Genomic DNA, 27,366 nt, shown 5'->3' with positions numbered 1-27,366 from the left:
TCACCAGTGTCTGGATCCCTCTGTCAGACCCAACATATCTATCCCTCCTCTCGCTTTCTGTCTCTCCAACTCCTCCTCTTCCTCTAGGCCTCTCTCCCTCCTCTCGCTTTCTGTCTCTCCAACTCCTCCTCTTCCTCTAGGCCTCTCTCCCTCCATTCTATCTCCCTGTCTCTGCTTCCATCACTCCTCTTCCTCTAGGCCTCTCTCCCTCCATTCTATCTCCCTATCTCTGCCTCCATCACTCCTCCTCTGCCCCTGAAGGGCCCCTGGTTGTGGTGAGTGTGTAGGCCCTAAGTGGGGGAATGGGTCTGCCTTTCGTTCTAGAGCAGTGTTTCCAAACTCAGTCCTACTTTGTTTCTATTGCAGCATAAGCACCACTGATTCAACTTATCAAGTCAAAAGCTTGATGATCAGTTGATTTGTTAATCCAGGTGTGTTGGAGCTGGAATCAAACAAATATTTGAATTGAAAAGAGTTTGGTGTGTAGGCCTCCCCCTTCAGACACACCGTCTCCCACCTCCCACTACTCTCCCTTCCTTTCACCTTTTTCTGCTACCCTCGTTTGCCCTTGTCCTCCTCCTCCCTTCCCACTCTTCTCCTCTCTTCTCATCCCTGTCCTCTCATCCAGTCTCCTCTCTCACTCTCCCCCCCTCCCCTCCAGGGCATGTACAACAAAACAGCATTTATCTATCTTGTTCTTCGCTGGTATAAAATATCACCGTTAGTAAGGGGGCATTGAAAGAGAATGAGCTCTCCCTCTCTCTCTCTCTAGAGCTCATTCTCATTCATTAACAAGCTCTCTCTCTCCCTCTCTCTCTCTCTAAAGCTCACTCTCGTTCATTAACAAGCTCTCTCTCTCTCTCTCTCTCTCTCTCTCTCTCTCATTCTCGTTCATTAACAAGCTCTCTCTCTCTCGCTCTCTCTCTCTCTCTCTAGAGCTCATTCTCGTTCATTAACAAGCTCTCTCTCTTTTCTCTCTCTCTCTCTCTCTCTCTAGAGCTCATTCTCGTTCATTAACAATCTCTCTCTCTCTTTCTCTCTCTCTAGAACTCATTCTCGTTCATTAACAAGCTCTCTCTCTTTCTCTTTCTCTCTCTCTCTAGAGCTCATTCTCGTTCATTAACAAGCTCTCTCTCTCTCTTTCTCTCTCTCTCTCCCTAGAGCTCATTCTCGTTCATTAACAAGCTCTCTCTCTCTCTCCCCCTCTCTCTCTCTCTAGAGCTCACTCTCGTTCATTAACAAATACAAAACCCTCTTCTTTTCTCAACTCCCCAAGCTGCCCTCTCACTCTCCTCCTCCTCAGCCGTTCCTCTAATCTCTCTCTTTCCCTTTATCTGTCCGCCCTGTTCTATTTTCTCCTCCGTTCCTCCTCTCATCTTACGGGGGGAGCCCGTGGTTGAGTGTTGCCGTTACACCGAGGTCAGGAACATCACTAAGGGAGACTGTCGTCTTGACAACATGGAAGTCAGCTACTGTAGAGGGCGCTGTTTGTCCAGCAGTGACGTCATTTTGTCCAGCATTGATGTCATTTTAGAGGTATGTCCACCATCGATGTCATTTTGAGGTATGTCCACCATCGATGTCATTTTGAGGTATGTCCACCATCGATGTCATTTTAGAGGTATGTCCACCATCGATGTCATTTTGAGGTATGTCCACCATCGATGTCATTTTGAGGTATGTCCACCATCGATGTCATTTTGAGGTATGTCCAGCATCGATGTCATTTTGAGGTATGTCCACCATCGATGTCATTTTGAGGTATGTCCACCATCGATGTCATTTTGAGGTATGTCCACCATCGATGTCATTTTGAGGTATGTCCACCATCGATGTCATTTTGAGGTATGTCCACCATCGATGTCATTTTGAGGTATGTCCACCATCGATGTCATTTTGAGGTATGTCCACCATCGATGTCATTTTGAGGTATGTCCACCATCGATGTCATTTTGAGGTATGTCCACCATCGATGTCATTTTGAGGTATGTCCACCATCGATGTCATTTTGAGGTATGTCCACCATCGATGTCATTTTGAGGTATGTCCACCATCGATGTCATTTTGAGGTATGTCCACCATCGATGTCATTTTGAGGTATGTCCACCATCGATGTCATTTTGAGGTATGTCCAGCATCGATGTCATTTTGAGGTATGTCCACCATCGATGTCATTTTGAGGTATGTCCACCATCGATGTCATTTTGAGGTATGTCCACCATCGATGTCATTTTGAGGTATGTCCACCATCGATGTCATTTTGAGGTATGTCCACCATCGATGTCATTTTGAGGTATGTCCACCATCGATGTCATTTTGAGGTATGTCCACCATCGATGTCATTTTGAGGTATGTCCAGCATTGATGTTATTTTGGAGGTTTGTCCAGCATTGATGTTGTTTTGGAGGTTTGTCCAGCATTGATGTTGTTTTGGAGGTGTGACAGCAAGTACTGCAAGCCCGTCATCCTGCCAGTCATACACAGCTAGTTCACCAGCTGCCAGTTCACCAGCTGCCAGTTCACCAGCTGCCAGTTCACCAGCTGCCAGGGTGGGTACAGTACACTCTGACACACATTGCCCCCCCTCTCTTCACCCCATCAGTAGCCTCTGAACGAATGCCTCCCCCCCCCAAACACACACACACACACACACACACACACACACACACACAAATAGACAGACACACAGACAGACAAACAGCCCTCCACACACACACAGACAGACAAACACACACACACACACACACACTCTCTCCCCACCACACCCACTTCCTGCCAGCGTCCATGCTGTTAGTCATACTGCCCAACCGCCCATCACGTCATAGCCGCTCTCTCTGCAGTCCCTCGCCATCTCTTCTGCTTCTTGTCGTTCTCCGGTAATGCACTTTAATGGACATGATGGCTGCACCCCCCCCCCCCCCATGATAGCTACATGCATAATTCAATCAGGGCCTCACCTAGAATAACCAATTCTGTAGTCATCCATTAATCAACGTGGTTGATTGCATTAGCTAATTGGATATATACATCGCAAGGCAATTTACAGAGCTCAGATTCTTCAATCATATTGTTGGGCGTTGCCTGCTGACAGACTTTCTCTTTGGCAATGTGCAACACATGTAATACAGTTCTGCAATAATTCTCAGCGACGGTTTCATTATTAAAGATCGCAGCTGCCAATTTGTCTTACTCTTATGACTTTTGAGAATTTAACATGTTGTGGTGGATATCTGAAAAGTTGTTTCCGCGGGTTGCTTAATAAAACTAAAATGACTAACTGAAATAAATGTAAAAGGCTTTGAAAATGAAAGGATTGCGGTAAGCTCAGTGTTCCGTTGACATTTTACAGAGATAAGCTTGTTTTTGTAAGAAATCTTCCAAAAATAACATGAATTTCGCATTAATATGAAAAGCGTATACTAATGAAAATACTACATGTCATGTCTCAAAATCTATATGTATCTTACCTCTATATTGTTTTATGTCCTCTGGATTCGAGAAGAAAGATGACCAGTTCAACGGTGAGCCTGTCAGCTAGTCTTAAAGTCCAGGAAGCAGATAAATCATATACAGTGCATTTGGAAAGTATTCATACCCCTTGACTTTTTCCACATTTTGTTACATTACAGCCTTGTTCTAAAATGTATTAAATAAATAAAAAATCCTCATCAATCTATACACAATACCCCATCATGACAAAGCAAAAACAGGTTTTTAGAAATGTATTTAACATAATGTATTTAACAGAAATACCTTATTTAGTATTCAGACCCTTTGTTATGAGACTCGAAATTGAGCTCAGGTGCATCCTGTTTCCATTGACCATCCTTGAGATGTTTCTACAACTTGATTGGAGTCCACCTGTGGTAAATTCAATTGATTGGACATGATTGGAAAGGCTGTCTATATAACTGTCTATATAAGGTCCCACAGTTGACAGTGCATGGCAGAGCAAAAACCAAGCCATGAGGTCAAAGGAATTGTCCTTAGAGCTCCGAGACAGGATTGTGTCAAGGCACAGATCTAGGGAAGGGTACCAAAACATTTTTACAGAATTGAAGGTCCCCAAGAACATAGTGGCCTCCTTCATTCTTAAATGGAAGAAGTTTGGAACCACCAAGATTCTTCCTAGAGCTGGCCGCCTGGCTGAACTAAGCAAGTAAAGGCGCATGACAGTCCGCTTGGAGTTTTCCAAAAGGCACCTAAAGACTCTCAGACAATGAGAAACAAGATTCTCTGGTCTGATGAAACCAATATTGAACTCTTTGGCCTGAATGCCAAGCGTCACGTCTGGAAGAAACCTGGCACCATCCCTATGGTGAAGCATGGTGGTGGCAGCATCATGCTGTGGGGATGTTTTTCAGGGGCAGGGACTGGGAGACTTGTCAGGATTTAGGGAAAGATGAACAAAGCAAAGTACAGAGAGATCCTTGATGAAAACCTGTTCCAGGGTGCTTAGGACACCAGACTTGGTTGACGGTTCACCTTCCAACAGGACAACAACCCTAAGCACAAAGCCAAGACAACGCAGGAGAGGCTACGGGACAAGTGTCTGAACGTCCTTGAGTGGCCCAGCCAGAGCCCGGACTTAAACCCGATCGAACATCTCTGGAGAGACATGAAAATAGATGTACAGCTCCCCATCCAACCTGACAGAGCTTCAGAGGATCTGCAGAGAATGGGAGAAACTGCCCAAATACAGGTGTGCCAAGCATGTCGTGTCATACCCAAGAAGACTCGAGGCTGTAATCACTGCCAAAAGTGCCTGAATACTTATGTAAATTTCAGTTTAAAAAAAAGTAAAAATGTGCATGCATTTTGAAAAATCTGTTTTTGCTTTGTCATTATGGGGTATTGTGTGTAGATTGATGAGGGAAAAAAAACATTTGAATACATTTTTGAATAAGACTGTAACGTAACAAAATGTGGAAAAGTCAAGGGGTCTAAATACTTTCCGAATGCACAGTATGTAAACTCAGCAAAAAATAAACGTCCTCTCACCGTCAACTGCGTTTATTTTCAGCAAACTAAACGTGTAAATATTTGTATGAACATTACAAGATTCAACAACTGAGACAAACTGAATAAGTTCCACAGACATGTGACTAACAGAAATGGAATAATGTGTCTCTGAACAAAGGGGGGGGGGGGGTCAAAAGTAACAGTCAATATCTGGTGTGGCCACCAGCTGCATTATGTACTTCTGCATTAAGTACTCCTCCTCATGGACTGCACCAGATTTGTCAGTTCTTGCTGTGAGATGTCGCCCCACTCTTCCACCAAGGCACCTGCAAGTTCCCGGACATTTCTGGGGGGAATGGCCCGAGCCCTCCGATCCAACAGGTCCCAGACGTGCTCAATGGGATTGAGATCCAGGCTCTTCGCTGGCCATGGTAGAACACTGACATTCCTGTCTTGCAGGAAATCATGCACAGAACAAGCAGTATGGCTGGTGGCATTGTCAGGCTGGAGGGTCATGTCAGGATGAGCCTGCAGGAAGGGTACCACATGAGGGAGGAGGATGTCTCCCCTGTAACGCACAGCGTTGAGATTGCCTGCAATGACAACAAGCTAAGTCTGATGATGCTGTGACACACCGCTCCAGACCATGATGGACCCACCACCTCCAAATCGATCCCGCTCCAGAGTACAGGCCTCGGTGTAATGCTCATTCCTTCGACGATAAACACGAATCCAACCATCACCCCTGGTGAGACAAAACCGCAACTCGTCAGTGAAGAGCACTTTTTGCCAGTCCTGTCTGGTCGATCGACGGTGGGTTTGTGCCCATAGGCGCCATTGTTGCCGGTGATGTTTGGTGAGGACCTGCCTTACTGTCACAACTTCCGCCGAAGTCGGTCCCTCTCCTTGTTTGGGCGGTGTTCGGCGGTCGACGTCACCGGCCTTTTAGCCACCGCCGATCCACTTTTCATTTTCCATTTGTTTCGTCTTTGTTTTACACACCTGATTTCAATCCCACAATTACTGGTTCACTATTTAACCCTCTGTTCCCCCATGCTTTTTTGTGAGTGATTGTTTGTTGTATTTTCGGTCTGTCATGGTGTGCGTGTATTTGTTACTTTGTATATTTGACATTTTGAGTAAAAGTACTTTGATTACTCATATCTGCAGTCCTGTGCCTGACTCTCTAAACCAGCTACACCTAGAACCCATTACACTTACAACAGGCCTACAAGCCCTCAGTCCAGCCTCTCTCAGCCTATTGCGGAAAGTCTGAGCACTGATGGAGGGATTGTGCGTTACTAGTGTAACTCGGGCAGTTGTTGTTGCCATCCTGTACCTATCCCGCAGGTGTTCGGATGTACCGATCCTGTGCACGATAACAGCTTCTCCCTCAACGTGATCAAGACAAAGGAGATGATCGTGGACTACAGGAAAAGGAGGGTCGAGTACACCCCATTCTCCTCAACTGGGCTGTAGTGGAGCAGGTTGAGAGCTTCAAGTTCCTTGGTGTCCGCATGAACAACGAACTATCATGGTCCAAACACACCAAGACAGTCATGAAGACGGCACGACAACGCCTATTCCCCCTCAAGAAACTGAAAAGATTTGGCATGGGTCTTCAGATCCTCAAAAAGATCTACAGCTGCACCATCGAGAGCATCCTGACTGGTTGCATCACTGCCTGGTATGGCAACTGCTCGGCCGCAAGGCACTGCAGAGGGAAGTGCATATGACCCAGTACATCACTAGGGCCCAGCTTCCTGCCATCCATGACCTCTATACCAGGCGGTGTCAGATGAAGGCCCTAAAAATTGTCAAAGACTCCAGCCACCCTATTCATAGACTGTTCTCTCTTCTACCGCACGGCAAGCATTACCAGAGCACCAATTCTAGGTCCAAAATGCTTCTTAACAACTTCTACCCCCAAGCCATAAGACTCCTGAACAGCTAATCAAATGGCTACCCAGACTATTTGCATTGCCTCAATTACCTCGACTAACCTGTGCCCCCACAAATTGTCTCTGTACCGGTACCCCCTGTATATAGACTTGTTACTGTTATTTTATTGTTGCTCTTCAATTATTTTGTATTTTTCTATTTTCTTCTATTTTAAAACACTTATTCTGTTTATTTAGTAAATACTTAATGCTTATTTTTCTAAAAACTGCATTGTTAGTTAAGGGCTTGTAAGCATTTCACTTGTATTCAGCGCATGTGGCAAATAACATTTGATTTGATTTGAAATGCGTTAGCTCTATAGCTAGCTAACGTTAGCGTAGAAGTAGTAAGCTAGCTCTTTCACTTACATGGTGAAGCCATAATGCTCTGTCTCTGCTGCTGCCAGCTGTTTGTGATATTTTATAACCACGTTGTTGGTAGGGATAGCATCCACTTTGAACAGCAATGTTTTGGTGAAACCCTCCTTCCATTGTTGATAGCCATTGAAGTTCTCAAGGGTGAAATTTGCCCCACAGACAGGCGAGTAGACTCCCAATTCGCCAGCCTAACCCACAAGATACTTTTTCAAAAAAAAATGCCCACGAGCATATGAAGGGTGAGCATGCCTTTTTATTTATTCAATGTGTGACGCTGACTGTGGGACGTTGTGGCATAGTTTCCAAAGTTATAGCTGATTTGGAGAAAACCTCAAACCCAACTTTTAGAACAATATTACACTATTATAAAAATGTATTTACGAGTTTGTAATTTGGGATGCTTGTTGGAGTGCTCTACATTACTAATATATGCGTTGCTGGCATTGATAAATAGCTGCTACATTTCCATTAATTCTCGCACAGCATCCAGCCGAGCTGATGCTGTCACGGCTGTTTGAAGGAGCGGACCAAAATGCAGCATGTTCGTAGTTACACATATTTATTAAAACGTGAAACTGAAATGCAATACACATAAATACTTGAAAAAAACCAACAAATGTCCATACCAGGATGCAGAGAGGAAAACAAACTACTCAAAAGATAATAACCCACAAACAGGAAGAGAAAAACCCCAACTTAAATGTGATCTCTAATCAGAGGCAATGAGGATCAGCTGCCTCCAATTAGAGATCAACCCAAACGATCCCAACATAGAAATAGAAAAACTAGAACTTAAACATAGAAATAGAAAACATAGAACAACCCAAAACACCTCCTGTCACGCCCTGCCCTACTCTACTATAGAAAATGACATCTTACTAGGGTCAGGACGTGACAGATGCAATGATATTTTCATGTTTTTTCCCCCACTTTTTTTCTCCTGCCTCCATTGATTTAATCACCCATGGCCATCCTAGAAGGGTAAAACTCCAACCATTTTTGAAAGGATTATAATACACCGGCTTGCTTAAGTATTCACCCCCCTTGTAATTTTTTCTATTTTGTTGCCTTACAAGCTGGAATTAAAATGGATTTTGGGGGGTTCTATCATTTGATTTACACAAGATGCCTACCACTTTGAAGATGCAAACAATTTTTTATTGTGAAACAAACAATAAATAACACAAAAAAAACTGAAAATTTGAGCGTGCGTAACTATTCACCCCCCAAAGTCAAAACTTTGTAGAGCCATCTTTTGCAGCAATTACGGCTGCAAGTCTCTTGGGGTATGTCTCTATAAGCTTGGCACATCTAGCCACTGGGATTTCTGCCCATTCTTCAAGGCAAAACTGCTCCAGCTCCTTCAAGTCGGATGGGTTCTGCTGGTGTACAGCAATCTTTAAGTCATACCACAGATTCTCAATTGGATTGAAGTCTGGGTTTTGACTTGACCATTCCAAGACATTTAAATGTTTCCCCTTAAACCACTCGAGTGTTGCTTTAGCAGTATGCTTAGGGTCATTGTCCTGCTGGAAGGTGAACCTCCATCCCAGTCTCAAATCTCTGGAAGACTGAAACAGGTTTCCCTCAAGAATTTCCCTGCATTTAGTGCAATCCATCATTCCTTCAATTCGGACCAGTTTCCCAGTCCCTGCCGATGAAAAACATCCCCACAACATGATGCTGCCACCACCATGCTCCACTGTGGGGATGGTGTCTTGGCGTGATGAGAGGTGTTGGATTTGCGCCAGACATAGCATTTTCCTTGATGGCCAAAAAGCTACATTTTTGTCTCATCTGACCAGAGTACTTTCTTCCATATGTTTGGGGAGTCTCCCACATGCCTTTTGGCAAACACAAAACATGTTTGCTTATTTTTTTCTTTAAGCAATGGCTTTTTTCTGGCCACTCTGTAAAGCCCAGCTCTGTGGAGTGTACGGCTTAAAGTGGTCCTATGGACAGACACTCCAATCTCCGCTGTGGAGCTTTGCAACACCTTCAGGGTTATCTTTGGTCTCTTTGTTGCCTCTCTGATTAATTCCCTCCTTGCCTGGTCTGTGAGTTTTGTTGGGCGGCCCTCTATTGGCAGGTTTGTTGTGGTGCCATATTCTTTCCATTTTTTAATAATGGATTTAATGGTGCTCTGTGGGATGTTCAAAGTTTCTGATATTTTTTTATAACCCAACCCTGATCTGTACTTCTCCACATCTTTGTCCCTGACCTGTTTGGTGAGCTCCTTGGTCTTCATGGTGTCGCTTGCTTGGTAGTGCCCCATGCGTAGTGGTGTTGCAGACTCGGGGGCCTTTCAGAACAGGTGTATATATACTGCACCAGATCTTATTTAGGGGCTTCATAGCAAAGGGGGTGAATACATATGCATGCACCACTTTTCCGGTTTATTTTTTTTATTTCACATCACCAATTTGGACTATTTTGTGTATGTCCATTGCATGAATTCCAAATAAAAAAAATCCATTTAAATTACAGGTTGTAATGCAACAAAATAGGAAAAAACGCCAAGGGGGATGAATACTTTTGCAAGGCACTGTAGAGTCGTGTGGTTTGCACCATTGGTTATCTGAGAGGAGTATCTACACACTTAACATATTATTTTACAATGGTGGATCAAGCTATCATACAGTGCCTTCTGAAACTAATTTACACTGTACAGTGTTGTGCTTCTAATAAATCACTAAACACTCTTTCAATTTTTCTGTACACAATATATATTTAAAAATGATGTTGCTAAATGGGATGTCCATACCAGTATATTTGGTAAATATATGCACATATCCAATGCATGTCTCTGTGAAGACTGGGGTGTAAAATATAAACCAGTATAAAACAGTGTGTGTGAGAGAGAGAGACTGGGAGATCTCACTGGGGGGACGCTTCCAGGAGACAGCCGCGTGCTCCTGACTAAATAAGGGAATTGGAACGAGAGAACAGGCAGCTCTCCGCCCACGGAGCGCTATGGATCCCCCTCTCCATTTTCACATTTACAGTCTTCAAAATAAAATATAGTAAATTATCAGGAGAACAGTGTTATTGTGTGTGTATTGTATTTAATGAAGATGATATTGTATACCGGTAGGGAGAGTTAAGCATCATGCTGTAAAATAACATCAAAGTGAACCAGACAGCGCCAACAACACGCGTACTGCACACGGAGCGCGCTCTTTGTCTATCGCACAGTGAAGAAAGGGGAACCCCCTCCAGTGCTCGTGCAGGCAGTGACGTGTGTGCTAGTCTGAAGCCCCCTCATACATGAGACAACTGAGGATGAAGCCCAGTCCTTCCATGAAATAAACAAAGCGCATCGGAAGTCCCCAAAAAGCGCATAATTGACAAAGCGGTGAGTCAACGCCTTGTGCACTTCACACGCAAACTGAAACCGACCACAACCAGCACTTGTTTTCGATTGGGATTTTGAATTAGCCTCATTGCATATATGCTTACAATAGATTGCGGCTGTTGTGTGTGCCAGTCTGGTTGAATTGTGACAGTGATGTCATGTGGATGTGGGTTAGCCTACTCACTTGAATGTAAATGTAGCGGCACTTGTGTGGATACCAAACCGTTTGGCCACAGAGGCACATGTTTGGTTTATTTCTGTCCTTCTTTAGTTACAACGCTTTAGAATATTCGCATCTCTTTCTCTTTGTTAATTAGCCATTCTCGGTTTATTGGATAGATTGCCTATTAAATAAATGTAATCGGATATGTATATTACTAAGCAATAAATTATCAAAATTATGATTATATTTTATGGCTGACGTTTATACACGTTCATTGTCATCCAATGTTTCAACAGTTCTGTTTGCCGACGAGGAAAGTGTGAAAGAGGCGCAGTCGTCAGTCGGCACCACCGGTGAGCGCACAGAGTACTGACCCCACGCGGGACACTTCTACTCCAGAGCGACTACATCCCAACGACCTAGGACGGACTTTATCCAACGATTTATTCAACTATTTACTTGGCTGCTGATTTCTCTCTGTTTCGTCCATCGGGCGTACGGAAACATGGAAGAATAGGTGGGCCAGGAGAAAAAGAAAAAAGACGCAACTATGGCAAAAGCAAGGCTGACTGACTCCCCCTCCCGGCAGTGTGTAATGAGAAATGACCAGAAGTAGACTCTCGTCTTGCCATTCACCAGAGAGGATATCATATTTGACAGCTCAAGGGACGTAAACAAAACACGCGCTCCTATTAGTGGAAACTAGAAACTGTCTCCGGGTTAAGTGGCGGCTCATTTTACATAACGCTCCTTTCTCTGAGAGGACTGTCCACTTGGTCCGTCTCATGAAGTCAGAAATGCTTCGGTCGAGGAGTACAGTATTTATTATTCTATGACGTAGGGCACAGTGATTGTCGTCCGTTTTGTCGGGACTCGTAGACGTAGAGGTCCGCATTGGCGACAGAAAGTCCAACAACTTCAGGGGGATAGAGCAAAGATGCCGGTCCGACGGGGTCACGTGGCACCACAGAATACTTTCCTCGATACCATCATTAGGAAATTTGATAGTCAATGTAAGTTGTTTGATTATTGCATGATGATTTATTTTTGCGTCCAATAATCATGTCCATCATGTGTCTATTATTGTGTCCAATGCATACACTTGGATGATAACATATTAACATATCACATTATTTTTTCCCGTGTGTTCTCCGGTTTATTTTTCTTTGCATGGTAAGTAAAATGTGGCATGCTCTTTTTCAAATATTCTACAAGTATACTGCAAACAATATTTAATAACTGATTCTCTTGAGAATAGAGATAGTAGGCCTACACTCAGGGGCGTCATGAACCCCTTATTTTAGAGGGGGCAAGACGTGATGATGGAGGGGGGTTGGATGTTGAAGAAATACAGTAACAGGCGAAATTGCATTGCTTCTCCAGAAATACAGTAACAGGCGAAATTGCATTGCTTCTCCAGAAATACAGTAACAAGCAAAATTGCATTGCTTCTCCAGAAATACAGTAACAGGCGAAATTGCATTGCTTCTCCAGAAATACAGTAACAAGCAAAATTGCATTGCTTCTCCAGAAATACAGTAACAGGCAAAATTGCATTGCTTCTCCAGAAATACAGTAACAGGCGAAATTGCATTGCTTCTCCAGAAATACAGTAACAGGCGAAATTGCATTGCATTCGAGCCAAGTACGATCTCAACATAAACCCATGGACGTGAATCTTTTTTTTATTTGATCAAATTAAATGGAAAAAAACGATCAATTCTTTTTTTAAAACACAATATTTCTAAATAGGATCGGGTCAGATGAATGATATCGTAAAACTTCAACATTCCCCTATACACCAAGCATTCGCAAGTTCTAAAATTCACGGACATTGCCCAAATGTTAAAATAAGATTAGCCTACCATCATCGTTCATATGGTATGTTAGTGACTTTGCCACGTAAAAGGTAAACCAACAAACAGGCAAATAGCCTAGGCTACAAGCAGATTCAGCACCAAGGACAGTGATGAAAGTGAAGGATGCCATTTTTTTTTACAAAATGATAAAGGAACAACGATAAGCAGTCTATTGTTATAACTTGATGTTCCTAAAGAGACTTCCCACAGTCACTAAAACCTTTCATTCAATGGACATCGCACATATAGGCCAAATTAGTCAAAATTGTTCATAGAATATGCATGGCAAAGAATAATGTCCAATATAATGAAAAAATGGGAAAGTCTTTTGACTGTTTTACTGCTCCTGATATTTTAATAAAACATTGGTTATAGGCTACTGATTAGGCTACTGATTAGGCTACTGATTAGGCTACTGATTAAGCTACTGATTAAGCTACTGATTAGGCTACTGATTAAGCTACTGATTAGGCTACTGATTAAGCTACTGATTAAGCTACTGATTAGGCTACTGATTAAGCTACTGATTAAGCTACTGATTAGGCTACTGATTAAGCTACTGATTAAGCTACTGATTAGGCTACTGATTAAGCTACTGATTAAGCTACTGATTAAGCTACTGATTAGGCTGCTGATTAAGCTACTGATTAAGCTACTGATTAGGCTACTGATTAGGCTGCTGATTAGGCTACCGATTAGGCTACCGATTAAGCTACCAATTAAGCTACCGATTAGGCTACTGATTAGGCTACTGATTAGGCTGCTGATTAGACTACCGATTAGGCTACCGATTAAGCTACTGGTTAGACTACCAATTAAGCTACTGATTAGGCTACTGATTAGGCTGCTGATTAGGCTACCGATTAAGCTACTGATTAGGCTGCTGATTAGGCTACTGATTAGGCTACTGTGTGCTTCCTCTGGCAAAATCGATGCCATAACCAATTACGTTACCGTGAAGACCAGCTTTTGAGTCTAAAATATAATCAGTAGTGCTGATTCACATTGGCACACATTTTTAACTTCCACCTCAGCGCAAGGGAGCTGGAAAATAACTGAGCGCTGGCTTTTACAAGTCGAAATTGTCCGAGTGTACGTTTGACACTAGCGCCGCCTTAATGCCAGCAGAAAATAGAGCTGATATGTTACAAACATATACTGTATTTATATTTTGGCTTAAAGGTTTCGTATATTCAACTCTAATTTTGTGTATACAGACCCAGCACTGCCAAGAAGACCACTAGCTTAGACCTAGAACTTAAACATTCACACTGTGGACTACATATAGTGAGTTCCAAAAGTATTGGGACAGTGACACATCTTTTGTTGTTTTGGCTCAGCGCTCCAGAACTTTGGATTTGAAATTATATAATGACTATGAGGTTAAAGAGCAGACTGTCAGCTTTAATTTCAGGATATTTTCATCCATATCGGGTGAAGTGTTTAGAAATTCCAGCACTTTATGTACATAGTCCCCCCATTTTAGGGGACCAAAAGTATTGGGACAAATGAACTTATATCTGTATTAAAGTAGTTAAAATTGTATTATGTGGTCCCATATTCCTGTATCAAGCAATAATTACAACAAGCTTGTGACTCTACAAACTAGTTGGATGCATTTGCTGTTTGTTTTTGTTGTGTTTCAGATTATTTTGTCATTTTGGATTTACTTTTATTGTAAATAAGAATATAATGTTTCTAAATACTTCTACATTGATGTGGATGCTACCATGATTACGGATAATCCTGAATGGGTCATGAATAATGATGAGTGAGAAAGTTACAGACACACAAATATCATACCCGCCCAAAACTGCCAACCTGCTTCTGCTGAGGAGTATTTTTGTCTGCTCATACATGAGTGATAAAGGCCTAGTGCACTCATTTGGTGAAAACAATTTTATAATCATTTATGTGAATTATTTTTTTATTGTGATTTATCAGGGAGTCATATACTAAACATTTGACTACTCTATTACACATATAAGTGAATTTGTCCCAATACTTTTTGGTCCCTTGAAATGGAGGGACTATGTACAAAAAGTGCTGTCATTTCTAAACGGTTCACCCGATACGGATGAAAATACCCTGAAATTATAATTTCAAATCCAAAGTGCTGCAGTACAGAGCCAAAACAACAACAACAAAATTCACTGTCCCAATACTTTTGAGCTCACTGTAGTCTACATGACTATAATACCAATGCACTCTCACATGCTGCTAAGATTATACAAGTACTTGGTCTCAGGCTTATATGTAAATGTGTTCTGTCCAATGATCTGCTCTAATTGTGCTTACGAAGCAAACCCAGACTTATTGTTTTCCTACTTTCAAAATGAAAGTTAAGTCAACATGTCACATGAATGGAGCCATGAGCTTTCTGTCACTTGCTGTCGGTATTTCAGTGTTGCAAAGTATTGACAAGCTTCACTGAACCTCAGTGGTCTGCGCTACTATATTTAATGCAAATCGGTTACATTTGTCAATTTCTAAATTGTCGCAGAGATGTGACAAGCACGGCTGATGGAGAGGTGGTCAACATTGGTGTCACGAACAGTCACTACAGCACTGCATTAGGTCGGCAGGTAACCTAGTGGTTGGAGTGTTGGGCCAGTGACCGAAAGGTTGCTAGATCGAATCCAGAGCTGACAAGGTAAAAATCTGGCATTCTGCTCCTGAACAAGGCAGTTAACCACTAGCTCCTAGGCTGTCATTATAAATAAGAATTTGTTCTTAACTGGCTTGCCTAGTTAAATAAATCAAAACAATTTTGGGCTGAGAGGAAAGAGAGAGAGAGCAATCTGAATACAATTGTATGTGCATTTAAGCACCTCTGGCCTCAGCGAGAGAAACCTAATGGAGGTGTCCACTCAGCCACGTACCACCTAGCTAGCCTTATGCCACGTGCCACCTAGCTAGCCTTATGCCACGTACCACCTAGCTAGCCTTATGCCACGTGCCACCTAGCTAGCCTTATGCCACGTACCACCTAGCTAGCCTTATGCCACGTACCACCTAGCTAGCCTTATGCCACGTACCACCTAGCTAGCCTTATGCCACGTGCCACCTAGCTAGCCTTATGCCACGTACCACCTAGCTAGCCTTATGCCACGTACCACCTAGCTAGCCTTATGCCACGTGCCACCTAGCTAGCCTTATGCCACGTGCCACCTAGCTAGCCTTATGCCACGTACCACCTAGCTAGCCTTATGCCACGTACCACCTAGCTAGCCTTATGCCACGTACCACCTAGCTAGCCTTATGCCACGTACCACCTAGCTAGCCTTATGCCACGTACCACCTAGCTAGCCTTATGCCACTTACCACCTAGCTAGCCTTATGCCACTTGCCACCTAGCTAGCCTTATGCCACGTACCACCTAGCTAGCCTTATGCCACGTACCACCTAGCTAGCCTTATGCCACGTGCCACCTAGCTAGCCTTATGCTACATACCACCTAGCTAGCCTTATGCCACGTGCCACCTAGCTAGCCTTATGCCACGTACCACCTAGCTAGCCTTATGCCACATACCACCTAGCTAGCCTTATGCCACGTACCACCTAGCTAGCCTTATGCCACATACCACCTAGCTAGCCTTATGGCTGTTTTCTTGGTGCTCCTTTATAGTGTCCTCCTACACTGATCTGTGAAGGAGGCTATGAAGACTTTTCCAAGCTGAAAATTATAATTATAAAATTATATCGGGTGCAGAGAATCGACCCATCAGCAGGAATTTATCACAGGACCCACTATACAGTAGATAGAGTATGTGTTTTGTACTACAGGATCCTATGTCTAATCACAGTTAAGAGTATAATATTATTATCAGATTGCATGCACTCAGAGCCCAGTTTGCACAGACGTCTGCTGTCTGCTAAAGGGGAAGAATTGACATTTTCTCCCCAGTGGTAGTGTTCAATGCCAATAGTTGCTAGGCATGGATAACTCCCTAGATTAAAATAAATAAATAATGAGTCTTAGGCATCCCAGGGAGCTGCAACATGTTTCTAAATCTTACCATTATCTTGGTCAATGAGAATCAATATGGTCCTACCATATTGGCCAATGGTAGTACTCCTCTCCCGTGTAGCTCAGAACTCAGTTGGTAGACCATGGCTCCAGGGTTGTGGGTTCGATTCCCACGGGGAAACCAGTACCGAAAAAACAGTATTAAAATGTATGCACTCACTATTGTAAGTCTCTCTGGATAAGAGCATCTGTAAAATGTATGTTTATGCACTATTATGAATTGGTTCGTTCAGTCACATGGTGAAACAGGAGGCTTTCATTTCATTCTGTTTTATTGTGTTTTATGATGTAATGGATTTATTGCTTATTGTTGTCCTTTTTGTTGTCCTTTTACGCTTGTATTCTTGTAAAATTATATTGTTTAACCTGAGGGATAAACATTGAGCAAGGTGGAATTGAAAATGATAAAATGGAGAGGGTGGATCAGGTACTCCTAGCTATTACATTGCTGTCTAATCATTTGCGGATGGATGCTTGGCTTTTCTCTCTTCCTCTCTCTGTGGGTAGCCTGGCTGTCACCAATACTAAAGGCACAGCATTCAGAGTGCAGTGCCAAGGCTTTGATGTACTGTACTGTACTGTACTGTATCTATTCTTAAAGGGATAGTTCACGCCGGAATGAAAGTTTGTCAGATGTTTACAGACCTTAAAAGTGGTTTAATTTCGAGATGAGTTCATTTCCCTGCCATCGATTGTGTACTTTTTCATTTTTTTGTGACTTTCTTTTCAATTCTTATAGGTTTGAGGCATATATCTGGATCTACACAATCAGTGGCATAGGATATGGCGTCATCTAGACATCAGACCAGTTTTGATGTATGAAAACATTGGACAAACTTGGATAAAAACAGGATTTAACATAGAGAATATTGATGTGTTTTTGTAGAGAAAATCTATCAAATCTATCACAAACAAAATCCTCTTTGATTAACAATTAACATGACTTTACTCAATAAGGCATCCTGAGACTTACAACAAAATATTTCAATCTATTATTTTCTTGGGCTATACAGTCATGATCAAAACAATACATATTAACCATCTATAACCAAATACTGTTGTTGTTCAGTTTCCCCCCCAGCTGAACATAACCATGAGTAATATAGACACTGAAACTACAAATATTCCTATTTTATCCATTGCTACTCAAGCTGACTGACCTCATTAGGACACCAGGATCTGATTCCCCCTTTAACCGTCTGTCGGTGTCGTCGTTGCCGCCCCGGCAGAAAGAATCCTCCAATTAGTCTTATATGAGGTGGGATCTGGACATTAAGCTCTACAGCCCAGGCACAAACACAACATCCCCAGGGCAACTTGCCACCAGTCTTCCAAGGTATCTGACTCAATCAGGGCTCTTTCTGTAGACGGACAACCAGGACAGTATGACGTTTCAAGTGTCACTTTTTATTAGTCGTATGTACAGGATACACATGATATCCACTGCAGGTTACCTTCTGGACAATGCAACAACAATAAGAAATAATACAAGCTAACAATATGAACATGAAGTAAATGGCTCAGTAGAATAGAATAAACATTTAGCATCAGTATAATACAGGAAAGCACATTTTATATTTACCCCTGTATATCAGAGAAGGGGTGATTGGGGCCAAGTGTTTAAATTGAGCATTATTAGCAATAGTAAATAATAGGCTGGTAGCAGCAGTTGTGTGTGTGTGCGTGCGTGCGTGCGTGCGTGTGTGTGTGTGCGTGTGTGTGTGTATCTGTATGAGTGAGTGAGTGCATGTGTGATAAGGTGAGAGAATCAGAGCAGGTGGTCATTCCAGTTTAAGTGTTCAGCAGTCTGATGGCTTGTAGATAGAAACTGTCTCTGAGCCTGTTGGTATCAGACCTCATGCTCTGATACAGTCTGATGGCTTGTAGATAGAAACTGTCTCTGAGCCTGTTGGTATCAGACCTCATGCTCTGATATCGTCTGCCCAGTGGTAAGGGTATGAACAGCTCGTGGCTGCGGTGTGTGGGGTCCTTGATGATGCTGCGGGACTTCCTCATAAACTGTTTCAAGTAGATGTCCTGGATGGGATCACGTTCTCAGTGATGTACTGGCCGTCTTCACCAGGGGGGCCTTGCGGTCGTGGACAGAGCAATTCCCCTACCAGGTGGTGAGGCAACTGGTCAGGACGCTCTCGATGGTGCAGTGGTAGTATTTAGAGGGGACCCGGCGTGCCATGCCTGAATTTCTTCAGCCGTCTTAGCAAGTGGAGATGCTTTTGACAAGAGAGGTGGTGTTGTTGGTCTATGTCAAGTCCTTGGTGATGTGGACCCTGAAGAACTTAAAACTGCTGACTCTCTCAACTGCAGTCCTGTTGAGGGCCTGTTCCCTCTGCTTCCTGAAGTCAACAATCAACTCCTTTGTTTTGATGACGTTGAGAGAGAGGTTGTTGTCCTGGCACCACAACGCTAGTTCACTTAGCTCCTCTCTATAGGCTCACTCAACGTTGCTGGTTATCAGGCCTACAACCGTGGTGTCGTCACTGAACCTCTCTTCACCCTCTCACTCTGTCTGTCTCATAGAGAGACAACAGCACAGAGAGACACACTCTCTCTATCTCTCCCCCTCCGCTCTTTCAATCCCCCCTCTCTCCCCCTCTCTCTCTCTCTCTCTCTCCCCTCTCTCTCCCCTCTCTCTCTCTCTCTCTCTCTCTCTCTCTCTCACCCTCCTCTCTCTCTCCCTCTCTCTCTCTCTCTCTCTCTCTCTCCCCCCTCCCTCTCTCTCCCTCTCTCTCCCCATCTCTCTCTCACTCTCTCTCTCTCTCTCTCTCTCTCTGTCCCCCCTCACTCTCTCAATCTCCCCTCTCTCAATCCCCCCCTCTCTCTCTCCCTGTCTCTCTCTCTCTCTCTCCCCCTCACTCTCAATCTCCCCTCTCTCAATCCCCCCTCTCTCTCCCTGTCTCTCTCTCTCTCACCGTCCCTCTCTGTCTCTCTCTCGCTCCCCCTCTAACCTTCTGTGCTCTGCTTTGTGTCTGTCTGTGTGTGTGAGTGTGTCTGGCAGCCTGTTGTCTCTGCTGCTAGCTGCCAACCCCAGTCTCTCTGAGTGACCCGCTGGGTTGCCATGTTGGCACAGTGTCGTTCCCCCCCCCGCCGCTGGGCACCCGTCCAACTGGGCAACATGGCGCCTGCTGGGGAGATTAGCTCCATCCTTCCACTTCCAAGTGGGCTGCTCCTTTCAAACCCTTCTGCTTCCTATCCATCACCTAGCGTTCCAGCTTTAAACAGCACCATGCTAGCTTGTGTAGCTAGGCTAGTGTGTCAGTTTTATTTTATTTGACAATTTAAAATAAACCAAAATGTTTACGCCAGGCAACAGATACAAAACTGCGACGATCCCAAAAAGTCAAGAGACTGGAGTCGGCCCAGCCCCTCTGTATCAAGAAGTATCTCCTTGTAATTAAATTGAACAACTGCAAACTAGAATTTCCTTTTTTTGTGTTGAATTTAGGGAGTAGTGTATGCATATCTAATTACAAAGAGAAGCAACCAAATCAACAATATTTATTGGAATTTAGTTTTGAGTTTCTAATAAACTATTTTAAAAGCCTCCTCATCCTCCTCTCTCCTCCTCCTCTCTCTCCTCCTCCTCCTCTCTCTCCTCTAATCTCCTCCTCCACCTCCACTCTCATTTCTGTGACCACTCTACCATTCTACCACTCCACTGACTGTCACGCCTCTCTCTCTCTCTCTCTTTCAATTACATTTCTATTTCAATTTAAGGGGCTTTATTGGCATGGGAAACATATGTTAACATTGCCAAGGCGAGTGAAATAGATAATAAACAAAAGTGAAATAAACAATAAAAATGAACAGTAAACATTACACTCAAAAAAGTTCAAAACTAATAAAGACATTTAAATGTCATATTATGTCTATATACAGTGTTGTAATGATGTGCAAATAGTTAAAGTACAAAAGTGAAAATAAATATCTGTCTGTCTGTCTGTCTGTCTGTCTGTCTGTCTGTCTGTCTGTCTGTCTGTCTGTCTGTCTGTCTGTCTGTCTGTCTGTCTGTCTGTCTGTCTGTCTGTCTGTCTGTCTGTCTCTGTCTCTGTCTCTTTGTCTCTCTCTTTGTCTCTCTCTCTCACCCCTCTGTCTCTCTCTGTCTCTCTCTCTCTGTCTCACTCCCTCTGTCTCTCGCTCTGTCTCCCTCTCTCTGTCTCTTTGTCTCTGTCTCCCTCCCTCTGTCTCCCTCCCTCTGTCTCCCTCCCTCTGTCTTTCTCCCTCTGTCTTTCTCTCTCTGTCTCTCTCTGTCTCCCTCTGTCTCCCTCTCTTTCTCTTTCTCTCTCTTTGTCTCTCTCTCTGTGTCTCTTTGTCTCACTCTTTGTCTCTCTCCCCCCTCTGTGTCTCTCTCTCCCTCCCCCTGTCTCTCTCTCTGTCTCCCTCTCTTTGTCTATCTCTCTCTCTCTGTCTCCCTCTCTCTGTCTCTCTGTCTCCCTCTCTCTCTCTCTTTGTGTCCCTCCCTCCCTCTGTCCCTTTCTCTGCCACTTTGCATATATCTGCATAACCCCATTTAGAGATGTTGCGGTGACCGTATTAACGCCACACCAGTGTTCACGATTCATGACCGCAGTCAAATTCCACATTACCGTTTAGTCACGGTAACTTGGCTTCTCAAAGCGCTGATGCTGCTTATGGACATTAGTAGACTACCAAACTTGCTAACTGCCTGGTACTCAGCACTCTATTGTCCCTCTAATCACTCTGACATCAATGCAAATGTCATGGCAAATCTAATCAAACTCTTCATGAGAGCCCATGAGAAAACAGTGATGGCCTCTGTTAAAAAGAGGAGGATCCCATCAGCTTTCTATAGGCTAGGCCTACAACATTTATTTCTCAACTTTCCTAATATTAAGCACATTGCTTCTCTTTAACCTCTATGGGCTAGGTGGGACGCTAGCGTGCCACCCGTGGTGCACTCCATCAACAGCAGGTGCATTTCAAGAGCGGCAAATTTGAATCCAAATAAATGTCAAAATTCAAATTTTTCAAACATACAACTATTTTACACCCTTTGAAAGATAAACATCTCCTTAACCTGTTAGGGCTAGGGGGCAGCATTTGCACGTCTGGATAAAAAAAATGTACCCGATTTAATCTGGTTACTAATCCTACCCAGTAACTAGAATATGCATATACTTATTATATATGGATAGAAAACACTCTAAAGTTTCTAAAACTGTTTGAATGGTGTCTGTGAGTATAACAGAACTCATTTGGCAGGCAAAACCCTGAGACATTTTCTGACAGGAAGTGGATACCTGATGTGTTGTATTGACTTTAAACCTAGCCCATTGAAAAACACAGGGGCTGAGGAATATTTTGGCACTTCCTATTGCTTCCACTAGATGTCACCAGCCTTTACAAAGTGTTTTGAGTCTTCTGGAGGGAGATCTGACCGAACAAGAGCCATGGAACGATGATGTCCCATTAGACACCTGGCGCGCGAGTTCATGTTGGGTACCCTCGTTCCAATACGTTATAAAAGAGTATGCATTCGTCCACCTTCAATATTATTCATGTTCTGGTTAAAAAAGGCCCTAATGATTTATGCTATACAACGTTTGACATGTTTGAACGAACGTAAATATATTTTTCCCCTCGTTCATGACGAGAAGTCCGGCTGGCTTAGATCATGTGCTAACAAGACGGAGATTTTTGGACATAAATGATGAGCTTTTTTGAACAAAACTACATTCGTTATGGACCTGTGATACCTGGAAGTGACATCTGATGAAGAGAATCAAAGGTAATGGATTATTTACATAGTATTTTCGATTTTAGATCTCCCCAACATGACGTCTAGTCTGTATCGCAACGCGTATTTTTCTGGGCGCAGTGCTCAGATTATTGCAAAGTGTGATTTCCCAGTAAGGTTGTTTTTTAAATCTGGCAAGTTGATTGCGTTCAAGAGATGTAAATCTATAATTCTTTAAATGACAATATAATATTTTACCAATGTTTTCTAATTTTAATTATTTAATTTGTGACGCTGACTTGACTGCCGGTTATTGGAGGGAAACGATTTCCTCAACATCAATGCCATAGTAAAACGCTGTTTTTGGATATAAATATGAACTTGATAGAACTAAAAATGCATGCATTGTCTAACATAATGTCCTAGGAGTGTCATCTGATGGAGATTGTAAAAGGTTAGTGCATCATTTTAGCTGGTTTTATGGTTTTGGTGACCCTGTCTTTGACTTGACAAAACATTACACACAACTCTTGTAAATGTACTGTCCTAACATACTCTAAATTTATGCTTTCGCCGTAAAACCTTTTTGAAATCGTAAAACGTGGTTAGATTAAGGAGATGTTTATCTTTCAAATGGTGTAAAATAGTTGTATTTTTGAAAAATTTGAATTTTGACATTTATTTGGATTCAAATTTGCCGCTCTTGAAATGCACCTGCTGTTGATGGAGTGCACCACGGGTGGCACGCTAGCGTCCCACCTAGCCCATAGAGGTTAATCTAACCACGTTTTACGATTTCAAAAAGGTTTTACGGCGAAAGCATAAATTTAGAGTATGTTAGGACAGTACATTTACAAGAGTTGTGTGTAATGTTTTGTCAAGTCAAAGACAGGGTCACCAAAACCATAAAACCAGCTAAAATGATGCACTAACCTTTTACAATCTCCATCAGATGACACTCCTAGGACATTATGTTAGACAATGCATGCATTTTTAGTTCTATCAAGTTCATATTTATATCCAAAAACAGCGTTTTACTATGGCATTGATGTTGAGGAAATCGTTTCCCTCCAATAACCGGCAGTCAAGTCAGCGTCACAAATTAAATAATTAAAATTAGAAAACATTGGTAAAATATTATATTGTCATTTAAAGAATTATAGATTTACATCTCTTGAACGCAATCAACTTGCCAGATTTAAAAATAACCTTACTGGGAAATCACACTTTGCAATAATCTGAGCACTGCGCCCAGAAAAATACGGCGTTGCGATACAGACTAGACGTCATGTTGGGGAGATCTAAAATCGAAAATACTATGTAAATAATCCATTACCTTTGATTCTCTTCATCAGATGTCACTTCCAGGTATCACAGGTCCATAACGAATGTAGTTTTGTTCAAAAAAGCTCATCATTTATGTCCAAAAATCTCCGTCTTGTTAGCACATGATCTAAGCCAGCCGGACTTCTCGTCATGAACGAGGGGAAAAAATATATTTACGTTCGTTCAAACATGTCAAACGTTGTATAGCATAAATCATTAGGGCCTTTTTTAACCAGAACATGAATAATATTGAAGGTGGACGAATGCATACTCTTTATAACGTATTGGAACGAGGGTACCCAACATGAACTCGCGCCAGGTGTCTAATGGGACATCATCGTTCCATGGCTCTTGTTCGGTCAGATCTCCCTCCAGAAGACTCAAAACACTTTGTAAAGGCTGGTGACATCTAGTGGAAGCAATAGGAAGTGCCAAAATATTCCTCAGCCCCTGTGTTTTTCAATGGGCTAGGTTTAAAGTCAATACAACACATCAGGTATCCACTTCCTGTCAGAAAATGTCTCAGGGTTTTGCCTGCCAAATGAGTTCTGTTATACTCACAGACACCATTCAAACAGTTTTAGAAACTTTAGAGTGTTTTCTATCCATATATAATAAGTATATGCATATTCTAGTTACTGGGTAGGATTAGTAACCAGATTAAATCGGGTACATTTTTTTTATCCAGACGTGCAAATGCTGCCCCCTAGCCCTAACAGGTTAAAATAGGAGTATAGCCTACCTGACTGGCACGAAAATGACCACGGGAAAAGCGTCCTCCATTCACTATTTATGTGCACAGGTGACATATATACATTTTTTTGCTGCCTCTGTTTCGAGACAGGTGCATGATAATGGTCCATTCTAAATAAAATAAAAATCACATATATATTATTTAGTATATTTAGTAAATGCAAAGGCAAACTTAAACCAGCAATAGTGTGATGGGTGACAATATTAGCCTATCACTTGTGAATTATCACTTGTGAATGATGCCCAGCTTAAGGAAAACTATCTCATGTAGCCTAGCCCATAGGCTTATACGTTTTGATAAGGTTTGTATCACAACTAAAGTGGCCAAATAACTTCTTAAAATTAAGCACATTAATCCGCTTTACAAAGGGTGTAGAGCCTAACTGGCATAAGTAAGCAGCGCGTGAGTTTCAAGTTTGGGGAAGATCATTTTCACCATAAAATGTACCTTTATAATAAAAGCACTACGTGCATAATCACATATGTGGTCACATCTAGAATGGTGTTTTCCTGCTAATGGAACATGTTCATTTATACAGTGGTTGCTCAACTAAAAGTTTTGAGATTATGCTACGGGATTTAGAGGTCATTTGTGGTTTAGTACGGTACCCTGCGGCACTGCTTCATTGCTCCAGACCACCACAAGGGGGAGTTAGAGCACTTATTATGCTTACTGGAAAATACTCTTTCAAAATTCATGGAAGTGGCAAGTGGAAGGGGGAAAAGACAGCATTCAGAGGTCAGGACAGCACTGCTCTGAGACAAGCATGGGGAATGGTCTTGATAAATCAATGAGATTTTTATTTTCACTGAATCTCCGTTTGGGTATTGGTTAGACTACAATTAGCATGTGAAAATGTTAGGATTATATTGCTCTTACTGTAGTACTGTAGCACACTCACGACCGGTCACGTTGTACAGCGCCATTATAAGCTATTAGCAGGACAATAGATACTTTGTGCAAGGCAATTGATCAGCATTAAAAACTTTGCGGATGGGGCCTCCCGAGTGGCGCAGCGGTCTAAGACACTGTATCGCAGTGCAAACTGCGTTGCAACAGATGCTGGTTCGATATCTGTACAGGCCGCGACTGGGAGACCCATGAGGCGACGGTGGGCTTTTGGTTTCTCTCCCTCTAAAACATAAATAAATTATTCTAAATTACAAACTGGCTTTATTTACAAATTAGTAAGAATGTCTCAGCCCATGTTCAAGAATGACCTTTTTCTCACTTTCAGTTATTTGAAATACAAAATCCAAAATAGAGTTATTTTTTAACAAGGACTTGAAAATGAGATCGTGAACTCCACAAACAACGTTTCTAGTCCAAGAATGAGAATGGTAAATGACTAATACATTGGAATACAAAATAAGCCATCCATTCACCCATTATGAGCCAGAGCTGAAAGGATCACCAAAACTAAAGGTATTTTGGTTTCAGTGAATTTTCTTTAAAAAAAAGATTTATATAGCCTATCAATGTGTAGGCATACTGTGTAATAAAACACATGGTTCCACAGAATACCAACTGGGCAAATGTGTCTTCTTCATCAACATCTTTATGCTTTTGTTAATAAAATAATGATACAAATACTCTCACCAGCTTTGATCCATGCCTGGGCCTGCAGCACGTACATTTATTTGTTTGTCAGACAAATCATTGGGTCGAAACTACAGAACAGTACAAAACAAGAGAACACACATGGTTAATGCTCTGAAAAGAATATATACACTACCGTTCAAAAGTTTGGGGTCACTTAGAAATGTCCTTGTTGTTGTAAGAAAAACACATTTTTTGTCCATTAAAATAACATCAAATTGATCAGAAATACAGTGCACACATTGTTAATGTTGTAAATGACTATTGTAGCTGGAAACGGCTGATTTTTTATGGAATATCTACATAGGCGTACAGAGGCCCATTATCAGCAACCATCACTCCTGTGTTCCAATGGCATGTTGTGTTAGCTAATCCAAGTTTATAATTTTAAAAGGCTAATTGATCATTAGAAAACCCTTCTTCAATTATGTTTGCACAGCTGAAAACTGTTGTTCTGATTAAAGAAGCAATAAAACTGGCCTTCTTTAGACTAGTTGAGTATCTGGAGTATCAGCATTTGTGGGTTCGATTACAGGCTCAAAATGGCCAGAAACAAATAACTTTCTTCTGAAACTCGTCAGTCTATTCTTGTTCTGCTGAGACCTGCTGTTTTCAACTCTCTAGAGACAGCAGGAGCGGTAGAGATACTCTCAAAGATCGGCTATGAAAAAGCCAACTGACACTTACTCTTGTGTTACTGACTTGTTGCACCCTCGACAACTACTATGATTATTATTATTTGACAATGCTGGTCATTTATGAACATTTGAACATCTAGCCCATGTGCTGTTATAATCTCCACCCGGCACAGCCAGAAGAGGACTGGCCACCCCTCATAGCCTGGTTCCTCTCTAGGTTTCTTCCTAGGTTCTGGCCTTTCTAGGGAGTTTTTCCTAGCCACCGTGCTTCTACACCTGCATTGCTTGCTGTTTGGGGTTTTAGGCTGGGTTTCTGTACAGCACTTTGTGATATCAGCTGATGTAAGAAGGTCTATATAAATAAATTTGATTTGATTTGATTCTGAGAAATTATGGCTATTCCATGTGAGAAATTGCAAAGAAACTGAAGATCTCGTACAAGGCTGTGTACTACTCCCTTCACAGAACAGTGCAAACTGGCTCTAACCAGAATAGAAAGAGGAGTGGGAGGCCCCGGTGCACAACTGAACAAGAGGACAAGTAAATTAGATTGTCTAGTTTGAGAAACAGACGCCTCACAAGTCCTCAACTGGCAGCTCATTAAATAGTACCCACAAAACACCAGTTTCAACGTCAACTGCGAAGA

General features: G+C 42.4%; 1 protein-coding gene across 2 annotated transcripts in view; it reads left to right on the top strand.

Annotated features, from left to right (window-relative positions):
* Window positions 1-10,461: 10,461 nt before the first annotated feature.
* LOC106579665 (potassium voltage-gated channel subfamily H member 2) overlaps window positions 10,462-27,366 on the top strand; it is a 325,149-nt gene continuing 308,244 nt past the window's right edge. For both annotated transcript variants that reach the window (XM_045702778.1, XM_014159798.2), the window contains exons 1-2: window positions 10,462-10,635; window positions 11,095-11,811. In XM_045702778.1, coding sequence (XP_045558734.1) covers window positions 11,736-11,811 — 76 coding nt within the window. In that variant the 5' untranslated portion in view covers window positions 10,462-10,635; window positions 11,095-11,735. The remainder of the gene's footprint in view (window positions 10,636-11,094; window positions 11,812-27,366) is intronic.

The sequence above is a fragment of the Salmo salar genome, chromosome ssa19 (genome assembly GCF_905237065.1).
Source record: "Salmo salar chromosome ssa19, Ssal_v3.1, whole genome shotgun sequence".
Taxonomy (NCBI): domain Eukaryota; kingdom Metazoa; phylum Chordata; class Actinopteri; order Salmoniformes; family Salmonidae; genus Salmo; species Salmo salar.
The sequence above is the reverse complement of the archived record's forward strand: the minus strand, read 5'-3'. Positions and strand labels throughout refer to the sequence as shown.